Raw genomic sequence first — 20,070 nt, 5'->3', positions numbered from 1 at the left:
CCAGAAAGTTCCAAATTACGAAAAGATCATCTCCCATAGATTCAATTATAAGCAAATAATTCTAATTTTTAAAAATGATTTCCTTTTTCTTTGTAATAATAAAACAGTACCTTGTACTTGATCCCAACTAAGATATATTAATCCTTATTGGAGGCAAAACCATCCTATTTGGTTCATTCAATATTTAAATTATTTTTAGCAGCAAGTTATGGAGATCCAAGTTACGGAAAGATCCCTTATCCGGAAAACTCCGGGTCCCGAGCATTCTGGATAAGAAGTCCCATACCTGTACCTTCAGTAGAAGTGTCACAGTGGGCTTGTCAGCAGGAGCAATTACTCAAGAGCCTTCAGAGCCAATAAAGAATATAATGGTGATGTGCATAGTAACTGTATGTAAAGGGCCATACCTGGGCAGATTTAAGCAGATGATTTGAGTCCTGTAGAGTGAATCGGCAGCTTATCTGCCCGTGTATGGGGCCCTAAGACCTACCTCCAGTCAACACGTAGTAGCTGTGTAAGTAATACAACTTGCATAAACTGAAGCCCAGGAGTCCTGGATCAATGACTTGCTATATATGAACAAGAACCTCTTGAACACACAGACTGGTGCATTATAACACCCTATTCTTTACATTGGGAAGAGAACCTGATGCATTGTTTGAGCATGTAATGATTACTGCTTTATTGTTGACACATTTGAGCTTTAATTATAGATACCTATGGGTTCATTCTCAAACAGCACTATGCATCAAAAGGTTGTTCTGGAAGGGTGAAGATAGCTATAAATTTTGGCTTTAAAGCTTAGGTAACTGATGCAGTTTAACCTATGTTTTTGGAGTGTAAAGCATAAACTATGTAGAAGCAGGCTTCCTCTGCAGGTTGCTAATGAGTTTGAGAGCACAAAGGGTTCAGTTCCAGTAATGCCCCATTCTCTTAATGCTTAAGATATGTATCCTCACAGCGTTTGGCCTCAGGCAATAATGGCAAAACTGGGCTTCAATCAAGCGGAAAGAAACGATTGGAACCTTTAGAAGCTCTCAGAATGTATGAGGGAGAGAGGACCTCAGATTTTGCCTTTGTGTGCTGTACTTTAGACTTGCATTCTCATGGAAAACACATTTTTGAACAGATTCTTCCTTTTGATTCTGATCTTGAGATGCACTGAAATGGTCTCTGCAGTTCCAGGTAAGGAAAAGATTTGCTTTAAACCATTATTAGAACTGAAAACACTTTATAAGGTTAAGGTGAGATCTGTTCTCCACATTCATTGCAGTCACTTGTGCCTGTGTCAATGTTCCCTCTACACTGTTTGGTTGTGTGTGTGCCAGTCTTTTGTATTTAATACATATTGCAGTATTGGCTTAGCCCCACCCACTGTACTGCAAACACAGTGTGTGTAAATGATATGTGACTATATGCCCAACAAGATAAAGGGGCCTCTGGCATATGCTTTTTTGATGTCACTATATACTTCATCCAAGCCCAGAAATATAATACAATATGCCTAAAAATCTGATATTTCTAAGGTAAATGTTTGTGGGGGTTGGGGAGGTTAATTAGTACGTTAACGGTTCCTTGGCTCTTGTCTGTCAACTCTAGAAAAGGAGGCCGTACATGCCCCGATATTATCGTACAAAACATTGTTCCATACAATAATCGTTATGTGTAAGGTGGGAGACGAATTGAACAATATCGGTTGTCTTGTTGATCAGCAGGACTGAACATTCTTGTTTCATTAAGTTTAAAAATGCACTTGTATATATGGTATAATAATGTGCAGTATTGAAATTGTTAGTGCTTTATACTTTAAAGATTTTAACATTATAAATAGTGTGCTAATAGCCTTTATATTTATTTTATTTTTTTTATAGCAGAGGAAAAATAATGTTCTGTATAACATTCCACTTTGTAACTAGTAAATCTGCAGTCCATGGTTGCTGGGTGGTTTTCTTGTTTAATTGCTTATGCTTTATTGCTTAATCAAAAGGGAAAAAAGGTCTTTATTTGTAGTACTGATAAAGTATAAGTATTATACTTGCTCTTCCATGCCTGCTGATATGAGAATGCACTGTGGATGACATCCCAAGCTAAGAAGTACTGTAAGGAGACCTAAATGTGTATAAAAATAGCACCAAACCAGCAGTAAAATATTTTACCCAAATAAAGTGCCATTGCCACTTTTAGATGATGAATGTCCAGATGCCCTTCCGGCTCATGAAAACTGTGAATATGATGAAGTTTGTGAAGATGCTTCCTGCAAGTACAATGAATATGTAACCTGTCACCTGAATCGCTGTGGGACCTGTGAAGCTGTTTATAGTGGATATGACAACATGACTGTCAACTGCAACCAATGTAAGTACCATAGACCCATTCATCACCCCATGTGAAGTCATAATATTATGCACATTAAAGAACTAATATAGATCTCTTCTATCACATCTGTCTGGAGGTCAGTTACATCCAATCAATATTTATTTACCCATATATCATTTTTAGTTATATGCTCTTTTGTGTAGAATATATTTATTAATGCATGCCCTATAAACAGGTGAAATGCAAAATGTATCGATAAATATGAGTACTGGGTTTTGGTTTGGGTTAGTAGTAAGTTATGGGTTGGTTTACAGATCTATAAATGAAAAAACGTCACGCCAATATAAAGATGATTGCAAAGTGAAAAACAAGAATCAAAGGGCCAGTGAAAAAAAGGAATCAAAGGGCCAGTGAAAAAAAGGAATCAAAGGGCCAGTGAAAAAAAGGAATCAAAGGGCCAGTGAAAAAAAGGAATCAAAGGGCCAGTGATGTCCGATAAGTGCTGTTCTAGCACCTACAAATAAACTATTACTTTGCAACCACAGTTCTTTTTAAAGGAGAAGGAAAATCATTTTGGCATTTTACTGCCAATAGATTTGCCACGTTAGTGCCACCTAGAACACTATTTTTATTAAGCTTTACCATACCTGAGTAAATAGCCCTATAAGCTTTCTCTGATTGCAGCTGTCATTTTAGCTTGGTGTTCTAAGGGTGGTGGGAGTGAGTTTTATGAATTCTTATGGGAGCGGGAGCAGGAGAGGGGAGAGAGCTGCGCAGACTCTGGCCCCAGGAATGAAGGATTTTTCTGAGAGGAAGTCAGATACCCTAAGAACATGTTTACAAAAAAGGAGTCAAGAAATCCTGTGTTTCTTTTGATAGAAAGAAAACCCCTTTAGGGGTTTAAAGCTATGACTATCTGATCTGGGGTCGATTTCCTTTTGATTGCCAGACTTTCCTCTTACTTTTCAGTGACACCAAAATGTCGCCTAATGCACCTTGAGATGCTTCATAAGAGCAGAAGTGAAAGAAGCCACCCTGGAAGGGATAGGCTTGAGGTTGACAATGTATATGACCCTGAGTGTGAAGAGAGCGGAGCATTTAAGGCCAAGCAATGTGATGAAGACTCAAACCAATGCTGGTGTGTGGACAGTGCTGGAGTCAGAGTAACTGACAAGACAAGTGATGACCCTAAGTGTGAGAAGCTTGTCAGTGTTCAGTAAGTACAAATAACTGCCTATGAATAACTATATATTAAAGGAGAAGGAAAGTCATTTTGGCATTTTACTGCCAATAGATTCGCCACATTAGTGCCTAGAACAATATATTTATTCTACAGAAAGCATTGCCATACCTGAGTAAAGAGCCCTTATAACTCAGATCACACCTATGGGTGGGGGGAGCAGGGGAGAGGAGAGAACTGCACAGACTCTGGCCACAGGAATTAATGAATTTTCTGACAGGAAGTCAGACACCGCACAACATGTTTACAAAAAAAGAGACAAGAAATCAGGTATTTCTTTTGATAGAGGACTCAGTACGGTGTTTCTGTGAGTGCTTATGGCTGTATTTACATAGACCTTTCTAATAAAGCTTACTAAGTTTTTAAATTTCATTCTCTTTTAAAGAGAATGAGAGTATAATTTATTACAGGCACAGAACAGTTTAGCTATGCAAGTGCTATGGCTGTTATTTGTGTGGGTAATTATCTGGGTTACATTTGTTGAGGCAGATTATATATCGGCTCTCACGCAGCTTTTACAGTTGTCCTTTCCATTTGTAACTGCAGAATTGTGAATTATAACCTCCAACCCCTGTATCATACCCTTATTCACAAAGCCGCCCCAAATGTATCTTAAGGGTGGTATTTGTTCTTGCATGTTAATAAAAGACTCTGCCTTCCAAACCAAAATTTGTTAAAGAGCCCCACACAACACAGAAACCCCTAATATACCTATCACTGTAATCTGTTCCTTCAAAAAATATGAATAAATACCATTTTTATATGCTGAAATCCAGCTGCACAACTAATTTCAAATCCTGGCGGGGGAGGAGGGACTAAAACATTGATGTTACCAATTGTAATGACTTCTCCACAGCTTACAGACAGCACACAGGAACTATATAACCCACAATGCATTGCACTGTGATTTTCCTTTCCTTGACATCACATGTGCAGGGGATTGTGGGATTTGGAGGATGCCGGCTGAAGACAGTTGCCTACTGTTACACTTTTTGAGTCTCAAAGTAACCAGCCAGATCAGCAGGAGAACAGGGGGCCAGGCTTAGGGAACTACTCAAACCATATTATTACATAAAAAATCATGAAAAGACAGCATATTTTTTAATTGATGTATATTGCAAAGTTGCTTAAAATTATGTTTACATTTCAAAAAGTTGGGTTAGGATGGAATAAATAAAAGAGCATTTAAAAAAAAAAATTTACAAACAAGGCAGTTCAAATGCAGTTGGTCAGCACTCTGTAGCATGAACATGTCCGATATATATATATGTATGTTATACCTTGTCTGAAAATGAATAGGTAGGATGAAGTGAAGAAGCTCAAGCAGCTCAAGACATTACTTGATCTTAAAGAGAAAGAAGCTTGGGAAGCCCTAGAACAAAAAAACTCACAGGACATTATTAGCAGACAGAGCCACCCTTGCTATTTAAAGGTGAAGGAAAGGTAAAAGCTAAGTAAGTTTTTTCAGAAAGGTCTATGTAAATACAGCCATAAGCACGCACAGATAGAGTCCTCTATCAGAAGAAACAGGATTTCTTGTCTCCTTTTTTGGGAACATGTTCTTTGGGATTAGACTTCCTTTCTTTTAGGGCTGCTTCAGGTTTGGGGCTTGAGCCTGCTCAGTTCTCTCCTCTCTCCCGCTCCCCCTCATCCCCCCTCCCATAAGAATGCATAAGAACTCACTTCCCCCACCCTTAGGAATGTGTGATCTGAGCTTCCAACAGCTATGACTGCAGCAGGAAGCTACCAAGACCAAGCAAAAATAGCAACTGCTATCAGAGGGAGCTTCTAGGGCTTTTTACTCAGGTATAGTAAAGCTTTCTAATGAATATATATAGCGTTCTAGGTGGCACTAATGTGGTGAATCTATTGGCAGTAAAATGCTAAAATGACTTTCCTTCTCCTTTAAAAAGTGAAATTATCATTAAAGTATCTAGTTTAAAATATGATTAAAATGGCCAGCTATACAGTATAGGAGAATTCATTAATAGGGGTCTACCTTTGTCTCAGCCTGATTCAGATAGATTTCATCTTCAAAGCTGACTTTGCACTTCTAAAGGGAAGAGAAGAGGAGCTGCACAGGTCAGTGATTATAGCCCTCTCTGTCAACCTGATATAGCTGCCTCCCACTACACAGATGGGTCAGCTATTGCTCCATTCACTTGCCAGTATGCAGGCCTGTGGTTATAATCCTTTACCAAAGGGCAGATGCCCATTGCAAGTGCCACAAATCCTCACCAGCCAGTCACTGCTACAGACTTGAAAATACACTTGACCCTTTGTCACATGGCAGGTCGGAGAGACTTATGCAGATACCTCCATCTTTGGATTACAAACCTCTCCCACTGGCATAGCCTAAAACTGCCCCAAACTCTTACCACTGGTTAGGTCGAAGACTGGTGCAAATGTCTGCAAAATCCAGTGCTCTCAGGAACCTGCAAATGCCACTAACATAAACATGTATATTGCATCTTTGGTTCCATACTGTAACCTCTATTAAATGCACAGTCACTCACTTTCCTGGCACAATAGCTAATATCTGCTTATGTAAGAAAATGTTTTTTCTCTCTTAATTTCTAAATATATTTCTTTAGGATCCTGTTCGGTAAGGTGTCCCACTACATCATGAAAATACCGCAGATTTTGCAAATAAATGTAAGTTCTATGTATAAAATGTGTGTGTTTCCATTATAAGTGACCATAGCATTTATAAAAGCTTCTGTGAATAGGGTATAAACTCAGACTTCTCTTGCTTTGCTGGTACATAGACTACAATACACAAAGGACATTTTGCCTAACTCTAGGTCACCAATGAAACAGAGACCCTGTTTAACAGTCATTTTGCTCTTTACCACCTTAAAAGAGAACACCCAATGGTCGGGTTAATATGTATGAGGAGAGGAGTGTTGTAATTTGCATCTCAGCCTATCCAAACCTTCTGTGTAGGGATGTACCTAATGGTTCAACAGATCTAGTCTATTCACATAAACAGTTTATCCAATTTGCTATGCTAATAAGGGGTATTACTTTGATTACTTATGTTCTGTCACTTATGCTGGATATGGTAAATGGACGGAGACAAATTCAATGCCATAAATTACATTTAACTAAGAAGAGCAAATCTGTTTTGATTTATTTATCTAAACTTCACAAATGTACTTTCTAATATTACTGAAGCATTTGTTTGTCACCCTTATTGGTCTGTTTGTCTTGGCTGTATAACATTTATTGAAGATTCATGAAATGACGTATGAAATTACCATGAAGTTATTTTGTCCAAATGGAACAAAGGAACCGGTTGACATCGCTACAGTAGCATATTATATTGAGCGGGATGTAAGTACCAAACCTGTTTTTTTTTCTTGAAGTTTTATGGTTCATTTGTAACATTCCAAACCTATCAACTTCCAAGATTTAATGCACTCTAGCTTTAACAGAATGATAAAGTGAATGCAGTAATTGTCATTAGTCAAAAGCAAAAACAGAGATACTGTGCTTAATTACTAACTGTAATATTTTGTACCAAGGGCAGTTTCTGCCAATGAGCTTAAATGTGGCTGGGGCACTAGGGAAAACATATGGGCCCAACCACATGATCTGTGTTTTTTTTTTTTCCTCTGCTTCCCAGTATATCATAAATAAAAGCTGCAGACATGTTTGTGGCATTATTTATTAAATTACTTATTTCTACCAACAGCTAAAACAAAATAAATTCACTTTGCCACTGGATGGGCGCAACATAGAAGTGGACAGAGATTCAATTCGGGTTCTCTTCTTTGACAATGAACCTCCCCGTATTAATATGAAGACCATATCTCCAGGATTTGCAGCAATTATCATAATCATTGCCTTGGCAATTCTTACAGGAATAGCAGTGTTTGTAAGTAATACTTTGGGTGGTGCAGTGCAGAAGAAGTTCAGCCCAAACACTGGCTTAACCAGTTGCTAGAGCCGCCTGTAATAATAAGACTTCCCTACAGGGTGCTGTGCTCTTTGTGGGCAAAATTCGAGCTGCGCCCATCTGGTGCATCTCCTATAATAAATAAGTCCCAGTGTGTATATCTGTATACACAGCAGCAGCCACTATTACCTGCACTCTACCTTTATCAGCCTTCAGTTTGGGCCTTATTACAGAGTACTACACATACCCCTCTCATTACAATATTAATTAAAATGCATGTTCAAACTCACACCATTTGTATTTGCCACTCAGGTTGTTGTCCAGAGAAGGGCAGAACAAGAACGTGTTCAATTTGAAGTTATTGAGGTGAGCCATTTGATATAAGACAAGATAAAATGTAGATTAGAAAAAAAGAGGTGCTTTGAGTTTCTTGCTTGAATTGGCCAGTATGACCAGTGCATCTGAATTTTTTTGTGGTTCCACCATTACATAATATATTTTTCCTGGTCCCTGAAACATGAAAAAGAAGGGGAGGGGGTACTACTGTAGTACTAATGTAACTGGTGTAATACATCCTATTATACAGCTCAAGATGCCAAGTAAATATAGCAAAGCTTAGATATAATGTGCAGCTAAAGAACGATGCTCTAATGATTGTTTTATTGGTTTTCCTCCACCTAGGGACAGGAGCTGGAAGACTATAATCTGGCCCAGCGTGAAAGTCTGCGTTACTATTATTATTAGAAAATAAAAGGATATTTTACAGGTTTTTTTTTGTGTGTGTTTTTAGTGTGCAGTGTTCCTGTGTCAGCATGAAATTAATGAAAAAATAAGCATTTAAAGAAGCATTTTTATTTTGAAAATGCATATTTAACAGCTGTCTCAAACCACCTGGGCCACTACAGACTGAGCTCTTACACATATGAAGGCATAAAGGATCTTGGCCACTGAGTATATTGGTTGATTACACTTGTTAAAAGCAACCAGATACAGCAAACTTAATGTACACGAATCCACATACTTTCCATTTTCATTATGAGGGGAGGGAGGTAAATTGAGGAAGAATACTAAAGATAAAGCCCCTCTGGGGTGCCCTCCTGCTTCTTATAGAGGACATTCTCTTTTGATTTCTTGAAGTCTTCATTGGTGACCTTCATTCTACGCTCCCTTAATGCCATCAGACCAGCTTCAGTGCAAATAGCCTGCAAAAATATGGGTGCATTTTGTCAGTTAAAGCAAGTGGAATTATCAGTTAAGTGGGTCTTGCCTGACCCTTTTTAACTCCTTATGTCTGGGGAACACATACCTTTATATCTGCTCCAGAGAGGTCATCTTTGGCCATAATCAGGTCATCCAATGTGACATCATCAGCTAAAGTCATTCGGCTGGTATGAATTTGGAAAATTCTTTTCTTTGTCTTCTCATCAGGCAACGGAAACTCAATCTTCCTATCAATTCTGCCTGAATAATAAAATAAAGCCATGTTAAGATTTTACTGTTTTTCAGGCACTTCCACCTTAAAAAGAAGACAAGAATGTAGCTCTGGAATAATTATTACTAACATGTTTATAAAGCATCAACATATTCTGCAGTGCTGTACAATAAAGTAATGTATGCAAACATGCAGATTACAGGCAAATGCTGAGCAATACAAGTTAAACAGGGCCCTGCTAAACAGAGTTACAATCATGTTGGCAACCTTACCCATAACTTTTATGGTAATATACTGTATGTCACATTCACATTTGCAGATTTAAGGCTTAACTATTTCAAACTAGTCTAGAATATCATTTCAGCTTTCATTCAGTCTGAATATATACCCTACAGCTGTATAAGAATGTTAATATGGAAATGACTTACAGTGGAGGAAATAATTATTTGACCCCTCACTGATTTTGTAAGTTTGTCCAATGACAAAGAAATGAAAAGTCTCAGAACAGTATCATTTCAATGGTAGGTTTATTTTAACAGTGGCAGATAGCACATCAAAAGGAAAATCGAAAAAATAACTTTAAATAAAAGATAGCAACTGATTTGCATTTCATTGAGTGAAATAAGTTTTTGAACCCTCTAACAAAAAAAGACTTAATACTTAGTGGAAAAACCCTTGTTTGCAAGCACAGAGGTCAAACGTTTCTTGTAATTGATGACCAAGTTTGCGCACATTTTAGGAGGAATGTTGGGCCACTCCTCTTTGCAGATCATCTCTAAATCCCTAAGGTTTCGAGGCTGTCTCTGTGCAACTCTGAGCTTGAGCTCCCTCCATAGGTTTTCTATTGGATTAAGGCCCGGAGACTGACTAGGCCACTCCATGACCTTAATGTGCTTCTTCTTGAGCCACTCCTTTGTTGCCTTTGCTGTATGTTTTGGGTCATTGTCGTGCTGGAACACCCATCCACGACCCATTTTCAGTTTCCTGGCAGAGGGAAGGAGGTTGTCGTTCAGGATTTCACGATACATGGCTCCGTCCATTTTCCCGTTAATGCGAATAAGTTGTCCTGTGCCCTTAGCAGAAAAACACCCCCAAAGCAAAATGTTTCCACCCCCATGCTTGACGGTGGGGACGGTGTTTTGGGGGTCATAGGCAGCATTTTTCTTCCTCCAAACACAGCGAGTTGAGTTAATGCCAAAGAGCTCTATTTTGGTCTCATCAGACCACAGCACCTTCTCCCAGTCACTCACAGAATCATTCAGGTGTTTATTGGCAAACTTCAGACGGGCCTGCACATGTGCCTTCTTGAGCAGGGGGACCTTGCGAGCCCTGCAGGATTTTAATCCATTGCGGTGTAATGTGTTTCCAATGGTTTTCTTGGTGACTGTGGTCCCTGCTAATTTGAGGTCATTAACTAACTCCTCCCGTGTAGTTCTAGGATGCTTTTTCACCTTTCTCAGAATCATTGACACCCCACGAGGTGAGATCTTGCGTGGAGCCCCAGAGCGAGGTCGATTGATGGTCATTTTGTGCTCCTTTCATTTTCTAACAATTGCACCAACAGTTGTCACCTTCTCTCCCAGCTTCTTGCTAATGGTTTTGTAGCCCATTCCAGCCTTGTGCAGGTCTACAATTTTGTCTCTGACATCCTTGGACAGCTCTTTGGTCTTTCCCATGTTGGAGAGTTTGGAGTCTGCTTGATTGATTGATTCTGTGGACAGGTGTCTTTTATACAGGTGACTAGTTAAGACAGGTGTCCTTAATGAGGTTGACTAATTGAGTAGAAGTGTCTAACCACTCTGTGGGAGCCAGAACTCTTAATGGTTGGTAGGGGTTCAAAAACTTATTTCACTCAATGAAATGCAAATCAGTTGCTATCTTTTATTTAAAGTTATTTTTTCGATTTTCCTTTTGATGTGCTATCTGCCACTGTTAAAATAAACCTACCATTGAAATGATACTGTTCTGAGACTTTTCATTTCTTTGTCATTGGACAAACTTACAAAATCAGTGAGGGGTCAAATAATTATTTCCTCCACTGTATTAAAGGTGTCACCTACCAAACAAAGTGTTTTGTTTTGTTCTTTTGCATAATAAAAATATGTAAGAAGAAAAAGAACAATCAAAGATTATAGTGGGTTCATCTTTTCTTTTCAACTATGTAGAGGAAGGCAGAGAGATACAAGCAACATGGGAGCATAATGGAGTGCTCCTTTGCCATTTTTCAGCCATCGTACTGGAATGTCTATGGTTAATATGGCAATTATCCATTATCTGTAGTGATTATACTGGGCAATAGGGAACACAGCTTTAAAGGGGTGGTTCACCTTTGAGTTAACTTTTTATTTGTTATAGAATGTCCTATTGCTAGCAACTTTGCAATTAGTCTTTTTATTTTTTGTAGATTTTGAACTATTTGCCTTCCTCATCTGCATTTTAAATATGTGTCACTGACCCCAGCAGCTAAAAAAACTATTGGTCTGTGAGCTTACAATTTTTTTTTATCATTGTTACTTTTTATTCCTTTTCTATTCAGAGCCCCTCCTAATTATATTCCAGTCTTTCATTCAATTCATTGTGTAGTTGCTAAGGTAAACAAGACCCTAGCAACCAGCTGCTGAAATTCTAAACAAAAATGCTACTGAACAAAAAGCTAAGTAACCTAAAACTGACCAATTGCAGATTGTCTCAGAATATCACTCTCTACGTCATAGTAAAAGTTAATTTCAAGGTGAATTTGAAGTCCTTTTCTATATGCCTGAAAAAAATATGCCATGCCAATGTTTAATCTGGGTTGTCCCCCTTTAGAATTATTGGCCTCTTTTTCTAAAAACTGTACAGTGCAAAGTATAAAAGTAGAGCTAGATAAATTTATGCATACATAAACTCAGTTTAATTTGACTACCTCCTTGTGTAAAGAGAATCTTAGGGTGCTGTTAAACAGAAATATATTGAGAGAACACTGGATGTGCCTATACATAACTTTTACAAAGAGACCTGTGTGTACAATGCTTACCTTCAGCACAGCTAATAATGGTACTTCTTAGACATACCTGAATTGCCTGCTTGCAGTTGAATATACTAAGTATGTTTCAGTAAGAATATGTTACCAAACTTCCATGTCTAACTGCCCCCATAATTAAATGATTTTTGAAGTTGGCACAGTGCAAACTTTTTAAGTGTGTTATTAATACCTGGTCTGATCAGTGCTGGGTCCAGTGTTTCTATCCTATTTGTTGCCATAATGACTTTGACATCTCCTCGTGAATCAAACCCATCCAACTGATTGAGAAGCTCTAACATTGTTCTCTGAATTTCACGTTCCCCACCAGAATTGGAATCATATCTGTATGAAAAAACAGAAATGCATAGAGCAATTAAAAGTAAAATATTTTTAACAATGTGATATTCTACATGAAAGTTTGGGCTGAAAATCAGCAAAGCATCAAAACATATTACAATTTACATAGCCATTATTCAAGCAATGCATAGCTTGATTGTTGTGTTTTTGGCACTCAGTCCAATATGTACAATTTTTAATATGCACAAAAACTACAGTGCTGTTTGCTGGTTTGTCAGGTGTAATATACACAAAGCCCAGTGCACTGTATTGCTAGACCATGTTGATAAATCTATCTTATGTACTGAAATGCTGATATGTCTGGGGGTCATAAACTAAAAGTTCAGCTCTCTGTATTTCTGGACTGTCTGGGTGTCACATATAAAAGTCAAACACAAAAAAGAATACAGATGCCGCAGTGTGTGTGGGAATTAAATAACTTTTCAGGCAGTCAAGCCACCCTTTGTCAGATTCATCAAGATCTAAGTATTGCTTGACAGCCCTTAACATTATTCTTTTTCTACAAATTCTGTGGCCAAAATAAATACCCTTAATGCAGCTGCATGTGTGGGACTCCTAAATTCTTCACTGTATCCTGTTTGTGATTAGAATCAGTTGTGTAGAGTTATTACTTCTCTACTAATGTATTCTGGCATATGAAAATCAGCTCATGTGTTGTTGGTCATATATACCAAAGCCTATAAATTGCACCATTTTACTAGTTCATATAGAAGTATGTATGCAGTCCAGCATTGCAGTGCATTATAGTTTTTTTTGTCTAATAATGTGGAGTGATATTTTTGCAATTTTCTTTCCTGATGATGTGACAACAGATTAGGTTTGTTAAGTACCATTTTTATAGGCAAGCAATTGTTTAATAAATGAGTGCAAGGGCCCTCACTTCATAACAGGCTCTATGTCTACCTCTGTAATATATTTACATTTTTATATATTTTGGCCCTGGGTAAAAATGAAAGAACTGAAATATATGCATAAATATTCAGAAACACGACTCCAGGCAGAAATGAGTAAAAAGTAAACAGTATAACTACCTCTTTGTACCAATCGCATCAATCTCATCAATAAACACAATGGAGGGTGCATGTTCCTCAGCTACTCTAAACAGTTCCCGGACAAGTTTTGGGCCATCTCCTAGGTATTTCTGAATAAGTTCTGAGCCCACAACTCTGAGAAAAGTGGCAGAGGTCTGATTTGCAACTGCTTTGGCCAGCAATGTTTTACCTGTAAGGATAAGAAAGGAACTTGAAACAGGTTGACTCTGTACTTACAAATCAACATAGCATTAGTCTGTATTGGTGAGATGCCTATAAACACTGTACCTGTGCCAGGGGGGCCATACAGAATGACTCCTTTTGGAGGTTTTATGCCCATCTCCTCATAATATTCTGGGTGAGTTAGGGGAAGTTCCACAGATTCCTTAAGATAAGAAAAGGGGTTAATCCTTGTATGCAATTTGTAATTAAGCAACAATCACTTAAAAGGTACAGGTTTACTATATCCACAGAATATACAATAATTCTCATCTCGCTGGCATTATGATACCAACCCTCCCCCCCCCAAAAAAAGAATAAACCCTACATATAACAATAAAGAAATGTTGTTGCAACATGAACCCTCTGTCAAATATTAGAGGTTAAGAAAAAAAATAACATAACAAGCACAACATTAACAATGCTGAAAAATACCCCCCCCCCCCAAATAGCTTGAAAATATTGGTACAGACAAATACATTCTATTTTAAGCATAAAGGTAACAAAGACAAAGTGAGGTAGCAATAAAACAAATTAAAATACTTTAATTGAAATAAAAACAATGCTGCACCTTGATTTCTTGTATTTGGTTATCAAGCCCTCCAATATCTGCATAGGTCTCCTGAGGAGCTTTTTCCACTTTCATCACTGTTACCAGTGGATCTGTGTCATCCATGAGTACACCAATCACTGCGTGCACCTGGGTGGAAACCAGAATGAATACACTGGACTGCAACCTGTAACCACTACCATGTATTATAGCATGTTTTTGGGCAATAGTTAATATCCTTTCTAAAGCCTGTTAAATTTTGAAATTTAACATGGGGCTAGCCATATTCTTAATTTCCCATGGTGCCACAGCCATGTGACCTGTGCTCTGGTAAACTTCAGTCACACTTTACTGCTGAGCTGCAAGTTGGAGTGATATCACCCTAACCCTTTCTGATCAGCAGAACTATGGGAAGGTAGCAAGATAGCAGCTCACAATAGATATCAAAATAGCACTTGATGGTAAAAAAACAAGGTCCGGATTAGGACTTCTACAGTTACAAGGGAGTAGGAGAAACAATAAATTATCTGAAAGCAGCTCTAATGTGCAGCGCTGGCTCCTTCTGAAAGCTCAAACTCAGGCACAATGCACTGAGATGGCTGCCTACACACCAATATTACAACAACAAAAAAATACATTTGTTGGTTCAAGAATAAAATTTTAAATGGTAGAGTGAATTTATTTAGAAATAAAAATCATGACAGAATCCCTTTAAGCAGAAAGGAGCTGTTCTTCGGTAATCCGGATAAGATTAGTTGTCTGCAAAATATGCATTATGAGTAACGTAATTAAAAAGTTATCTATTAGCAGACATTAGTGTCAGTAGTCCAAAAGAGTGACAACACAAAAGATAGCCAGTCTAAGTGCTAAGCCTGCGGCAAAAATTGTACTGACATTTGATAAATACATCCAATCCCAAATCCCCCTAGTGGCCCTTTTTAAGAGTATAACTTAAATCACGATGTAGAAAGGCAGAAGGCAAAGCAGTTCTAATCCAATGAAAAAGTATGTTTTCTTGGCATAAAATAAGAAGGAGCAAAATCTAATCAAAGCATAGATTTATGATGAAACTTTACATACAAATCCTTTACTAGAATATTGCCTAATTTATCAAGAAATCAACTTACTTTGTGGTTTAATAAAACAGAACATCCTGGTTCAAGTAGGTCCTTATCCACAAAGGAGAGAATACTGACATAATGCTCCGATCCCACTGACGTAGATACAATGGCATGGTTATCATCAATTATCTCCTCAAGAGTACCAACTGACATGGGAGTTCCTCTAAGATCATCTACTTTTGATCGCTCCTCCTAAAATTATATCAGACAACAGAACGTTATTTACTGGGAAACAAAGCAGCCAATTATAGAAAATTGTGCATATTCATTTATTTTAAGAAAAAGCTATATAAGGGTTGTCCATCTGGAGGTCCTTGGGCTGGATGTTACCCTACAAAAGATCTTTATGGCCCCCATATCATTGTATGATAATCTGGGCCCCAAAATGGTTACATTGGATAACCGACCCAATGGAAAATGATGCAAAGAGGTGCTGAACATTAACATTCATTGCAATTTTCCACCTACTGTACCAACAGAAGAATCAATATCAGTAACACATCATAAAGAAATTACCTCCTGCTTCTCCTCAAGAGGCTTCATTTGCTCTTGGTTTCTGATGAATTCTTCTTCCATTAGGAGATAATCTTTAATCCTTTCCAGCTTCAGTAACTTCAGCCTACACTGTGTATGTGGTGTTACTGTAAGACAGCCATTACATGTGAGCACAATGTCCTGCTAAATTCACCAATTACTAAATTAATCAAAGACAAAAGTGGATTCTAAGTGGCAGATTTCAAATTATGATTTTATTTTCACTAACATTTACACAGATTTGCAATTTATACTCTGCTCTAACAAATGCTTTGAAAAATAAAGAACCTTGAAGAATATGGCAAAAAATTGTTTTCAACTTTACGTGCAGGCAGCACTAACACTCGCCTCAGCATTTAGTCCTGCCAGGCTTTTCCCAGAATTACTAATGTAACACAGCTGAGGTGACAAAGAAAAAAACATATACTGTCTAGTGAAATGTATGGTAATTTGCTGTGTGAAACATGAAGAGAGCTTTCTGACATGCAAGGTGTTCTCCATTCAGTCCGGACCACAAGGCAACAGAAAAACTGATTGCAGCATGGGATACATATATATGCAACAGCAATGATTTACAGGTGAACAGCAAAGGGACTTAAGAATCCCCAATGCAGGGATACTGAACTTTACACTTTACTGTTACTGCATTTTCTCTGCTGGGGACAATTGCCAAAAAGGGCAAGAATCTGTCACTAAAAATGTATATGTGCAGATTCTGCCTTTGTGTGAAAAAAAATGCATTATGTGCTTTTATCCTATGCAGAAACTATCTGTATTTAACAATGGGCATTCTGTCACTTACCAAGAGGCAGTTTACTGGCAGCATCTGGTCCCTTTGTTTTCTTTTTCTTCTTACCAACTCTGGTTGGTACTGGTGGCTCATATTTCTTCTTCTTATCCTTTCATGCACAAAATAAAAAAAAACAATGTAATAAATTACTAGATAGCAAAGACTGCCTCTGAAGGTGGTCATAAACTGGCTGCCCTTGAAGGTAACAGAACAAACAAAATTTCAGCTGGGGAGTTTACCCCATTTATTATGCAAATGTACCACCAAAAAAAATCAACGTTTTGGTTGGAAATGTTGATTTTTTTTGTGGTACATTGGCATAATAAATGGGGTAAGCTCCCCAGCTGAAATTTTGTTTGAATGCAGTCTCTATTTCTGCTTTGTTCTATACGTTGTTGGGGCACTGCCATATGGATAGGAGACTTTGCACCACAGAAAATCGCCTAAGGTGAGCGCAGCTGTGAATTTTTTTTGCTACTTGAAGGTAACAGACCAATCAGCCTGTAAGCCAAACAGACAGATGTTATACAATGGGATCATATAAGACAAACTTTAAATGCTATTCATTTTTTCTATTCATTCCAGGTCATGGCCCAAATGACTGTATGCAAATAGCTGCAACTAAACTAAATTCTTCATCTTCTAATTAATCATCAAGGTGGATTGGAGAATGGTCTGTCAAAACATAGTACAGTTCAAGGTGTAACAAAATGTTATTACTTAAGATAAAACTATTTAATTTTATTTAATAAGAAAACAATTCATATGTTATGCATAGGAGGCCAGAAATGTAAAAAGTCGTTGAGTGCCCTAATGCCTGGGAATTAGTCTAATCAATAGACCTTAGGGCCAGTATCTCCATAAAGTGTGAATATTATTATATTTCTTGGCAGGAATATTCATACTATAAATCTATAGAGAGTCTGTGCATCTCTACTTAAATACTAACAATATTGTATTCTGCACATAATATCTGCAATGCAAATATGGGCCTTACAACCCTACTGCAGCTTCAATGTCAGCCACCATGGCTATATAGTAGCTTATTTTTTATATACAGAGCTTCTGAAGCAAATACACAGTATTACCCATTCAGATTAACAACATACAATATATAAATACATGCAAAACCCTTTCAGTTTTTTTAATTTACCCTTTTAAATCCCAAGTAAGATCCATTTCTTTAATATCAATTTAAATCTGGGGACACATTAAAAAAAGCTCAGAGGTGATGCTAGGACGTCACTGTAAACATTCTTTATGTCTGAAGACAAGTTGGCAAGCAGAAATTCATCCTTGTAAGGGAATTTCATGCACAAAGAAAATAACAAAAGAAAATGCCCAGACCCCAATAAGATAACTCTAATGTGGCCCTTACCTTATCATCTTTTTTGCCACCTCCTGGGCCATGTCCACCACTCTGACTCTGACCCTGAAAGAAAAGGAAATAAGAAATAAATAAGCAAACGTAACATTAATATCCATGAGGATTCTATCATGTAAGGTGAGAAACCACCATGGTTAGGGCGAGAAGAGCTAAAAGAAGCAAAAGAGATTCTATCGTGTGTGTGTGTATGTATGTATGTATGTGTGTGTGTATATATATATATATATATATATATATATTATATATATATAGTTTGACCCTGAAGAAGAACACATTTAGTGCTCTGTCCCTAAGGAAGAGCACTTGTTGTGCCTGGAAACGTTGGAATTTTTTCAATAAAAACACTTTATCTTTTGTATCAAGTCCCTGTGTGTGCGGCACTCTTTCTATTATATTTTTGTTTTTGACCTGCGCCAAGAACAATTGGACTTGTATAGGGTGTGCTCCTCCCTGTGTACTATATATTTGTACTTAATATGTATATATGTGTATTTGTACTTTAGCTTCAATCTAGCCAAGGCATAAAGGGGTCATGAGGACAGGCAGGAGGCACAGGGCCTCAGTAAATCCTAATTCATAACTTAAGACCCTGTGAATGAGGTGTTGCCAGTTCTAGGACCTAGATCATAAGTTAAGGTACTCTAGAAATACAAGACACTTAAAGGGATGGTTTACCTTAAGATAACTTTAAGTATGTTAGAAAAAAGTCTATTCCTAGCAACTCTGCAATTGGTCTTCATTATTTATTCTTTATATATGTATTTGCCTTCCTCCTCTACCTCTTTCCAGCTTTCAGATGGGAGTTGCTGACACCAGCAGGCAAAAAACTATTGATCTGTGAGTTTATTTACTTATCTTCCTGTACAGTCCCCCTCCTTTACTTATTCCAGTCTCTTATTCAAATCACTGTCTGGTTGCTACAAAAAATAAGACACTAGCTGCTGAAACTTCAAACTGGAGAGCTGCTAAACAAGCTGCAAGCTTTCTCAAAATATCACTCTATTTTATACTAAAAGTTAATTTAAACCAGGCTAGGGCTCTCCTGAGTAGCACCGATTGCATGCTTAACAAATTCCCTGTAAAGCTGGCCATACATGCACCAACATAATTGTACGAAACATAGTTTTTGGACCCCTTGGGGGACCTACAATGTATTTCCAGGATGTCACTTTTGTACAATTGTTGTCTGCAATTATTTTTAGGGCTTTATACAATTTCAGTCTGAATGTTAGTTTTAGATCATTGCATTTAAAAGTATGATCGGTATCCAAACCTTCATCCAAAGACTGAAATCTGAGCGTGTATGGCCACCTTTACTCCTAAACACTGTGTGTGTTTGCTACATGCCAACTTATTGTGAGTAACACATTACTGCTGAACTAATATTACTAATGTTTCCTCTGTCTATTACAGGTTCCTGAGTAAAATGCCCTACACTGATAGTGGTCTTTGGCCTCAGGCTTAGAAATGCAATCTATATTCTGCTGCAATAAGCTAAAGATTCATTTTGCATATAAAACTAGCATTGGCTTAAAGTAAGCATGAATGGTGCCAAAAAGAACTAGGCACAGGTTTACCTAATGCTTTGTGTGCATTGCTCACTTATTTTCATGATGCTGCTTTAATTCCATACTGGGAAACATAAATACCAATAAATCCCTTTTGAATCATATACTCTAAAAGCCACGTTGTGATTTGTGTTAAAATATATGCTTCTCCATTTCAGTGCATTAATAAGCACACCTGCGTGATACACTATATGGGCAACAATAGAACTACATAGACTGCTGGTACAGTAGTAGCACAAACATTTATTTAGAGACACCAGGGCGATTAGCCCCAGCTGCCAGCGCCACTGTTATTACATAGGAAGGCACTGCCCGGCTCCTATTAGGTAGGAAGCTATTGTGAAAAATGAGCCAAGTCACTGAGCGGCGGTGGCATCACATTCTTTGGCTTAGGCACTGAGGAACGGAAGGACGCCCAGAGAACACAGGCACTGTCTCTCTTGTCCAAACGATGCCATTAGGGCCAAACAACCCCTATATTCCCCGCTGCCAACTCGCCAGCCCCCATAGACGAAAGATGCTCACTCACCATGTCTACTTCTTTCAGCCGGCCGCAGACTCCGGATGTACGTCACTAAACGGCGTCAAAGAAGGGACAAATCTTGACAGCCTAAAATGCG

General features: G+C 37.9%; 2 protein-coding genes across 2 annotated transcripts; one reads left to right on the top strand and one right to left on the bottom strand.

Annotated features, from left to right (window-relative positions):
- The first annotated feature begins 590 nt into the window (after window positions 1-590).
- Window positions 591-8,226, top strand: LOC100488881 (epithelial cell adhesion molecule). Its single transcript, XM_002933223.5, has 9 exons — window positions 591-1,185; window positions 2,185-2,355; window positions 3,286-3,532; window positions 5,567-5,638; window positions 6,151-6,211; window positions 6,791-6,892; window positions 7,254-7,436; window positions 7,770-7,823; window positions 8,139-8,226. Exons 1-9 carry the CDS (start codon window positions 1,107-1,109, stop codon window positions 8,199-8,201), a joined length of 1,032 nt encoding a protein of 343 aa, XP_002933269.2. The 5' UTR covers window positions 591-1,106; the 3' UTR covers window positions 8,202-8,226.
- Window positions 8,227-8,287: 61 nt separating this feature from the next.
- psmc1 (proteasome 26S subunit, ATPase 1) lies at window positions 8,288-20,055 on the bottom strand. The gene is made up of 11 exons (NM_001045689.2): window positions 19,980-20,055; window positions 17,874-17,927; window positions 16,508-16,604; window positions 15,688-15,812; window positions 15,178-15,363; window positions 14,072-14,200; window positions 13,570-13,666; window positions 13,282-13,471; window positions 12,084-12,235; window positions 8,764-8,918; window positions 8,288-8,659 (listed from the first exon to the last, which is right to left on the bottom strand). Exons 1-11 carry the CDS (start codon window positions 19,980-19,982, stop codon window positions 8,525-8,527), a joined length of 1,323 nt encoding a protein of 440 aa, NP_001039154.1. The 5' UTR covers window positions 19,983-20,055; the 3' UTR covers window positions 8,288-8,524.
- Window positions 20,056-20,070: the final 15 nt, after the last annotated feature.

The sequence above is a fragment of the Xenopus tropicalis genome, chromosome 8 (assembly GCF_000004195.4).
Source record: "Xenopus tropicalis strain Nigerian chromosome 8, UCB_Xtro_10.0, whole genome shotgun sequence".
Classification (NCBI taxonomy): domain Eukaryota; kingdom Metazoa; phylum Chordata; class Amphibia; order Anura; family Pipidae; genus Xenopus; species Xenopus tropicalis.
Note: the sequence above shows the minus strand (reverse complement) of the source record. Positions and strands in the feature narration are given on the sequence as shown.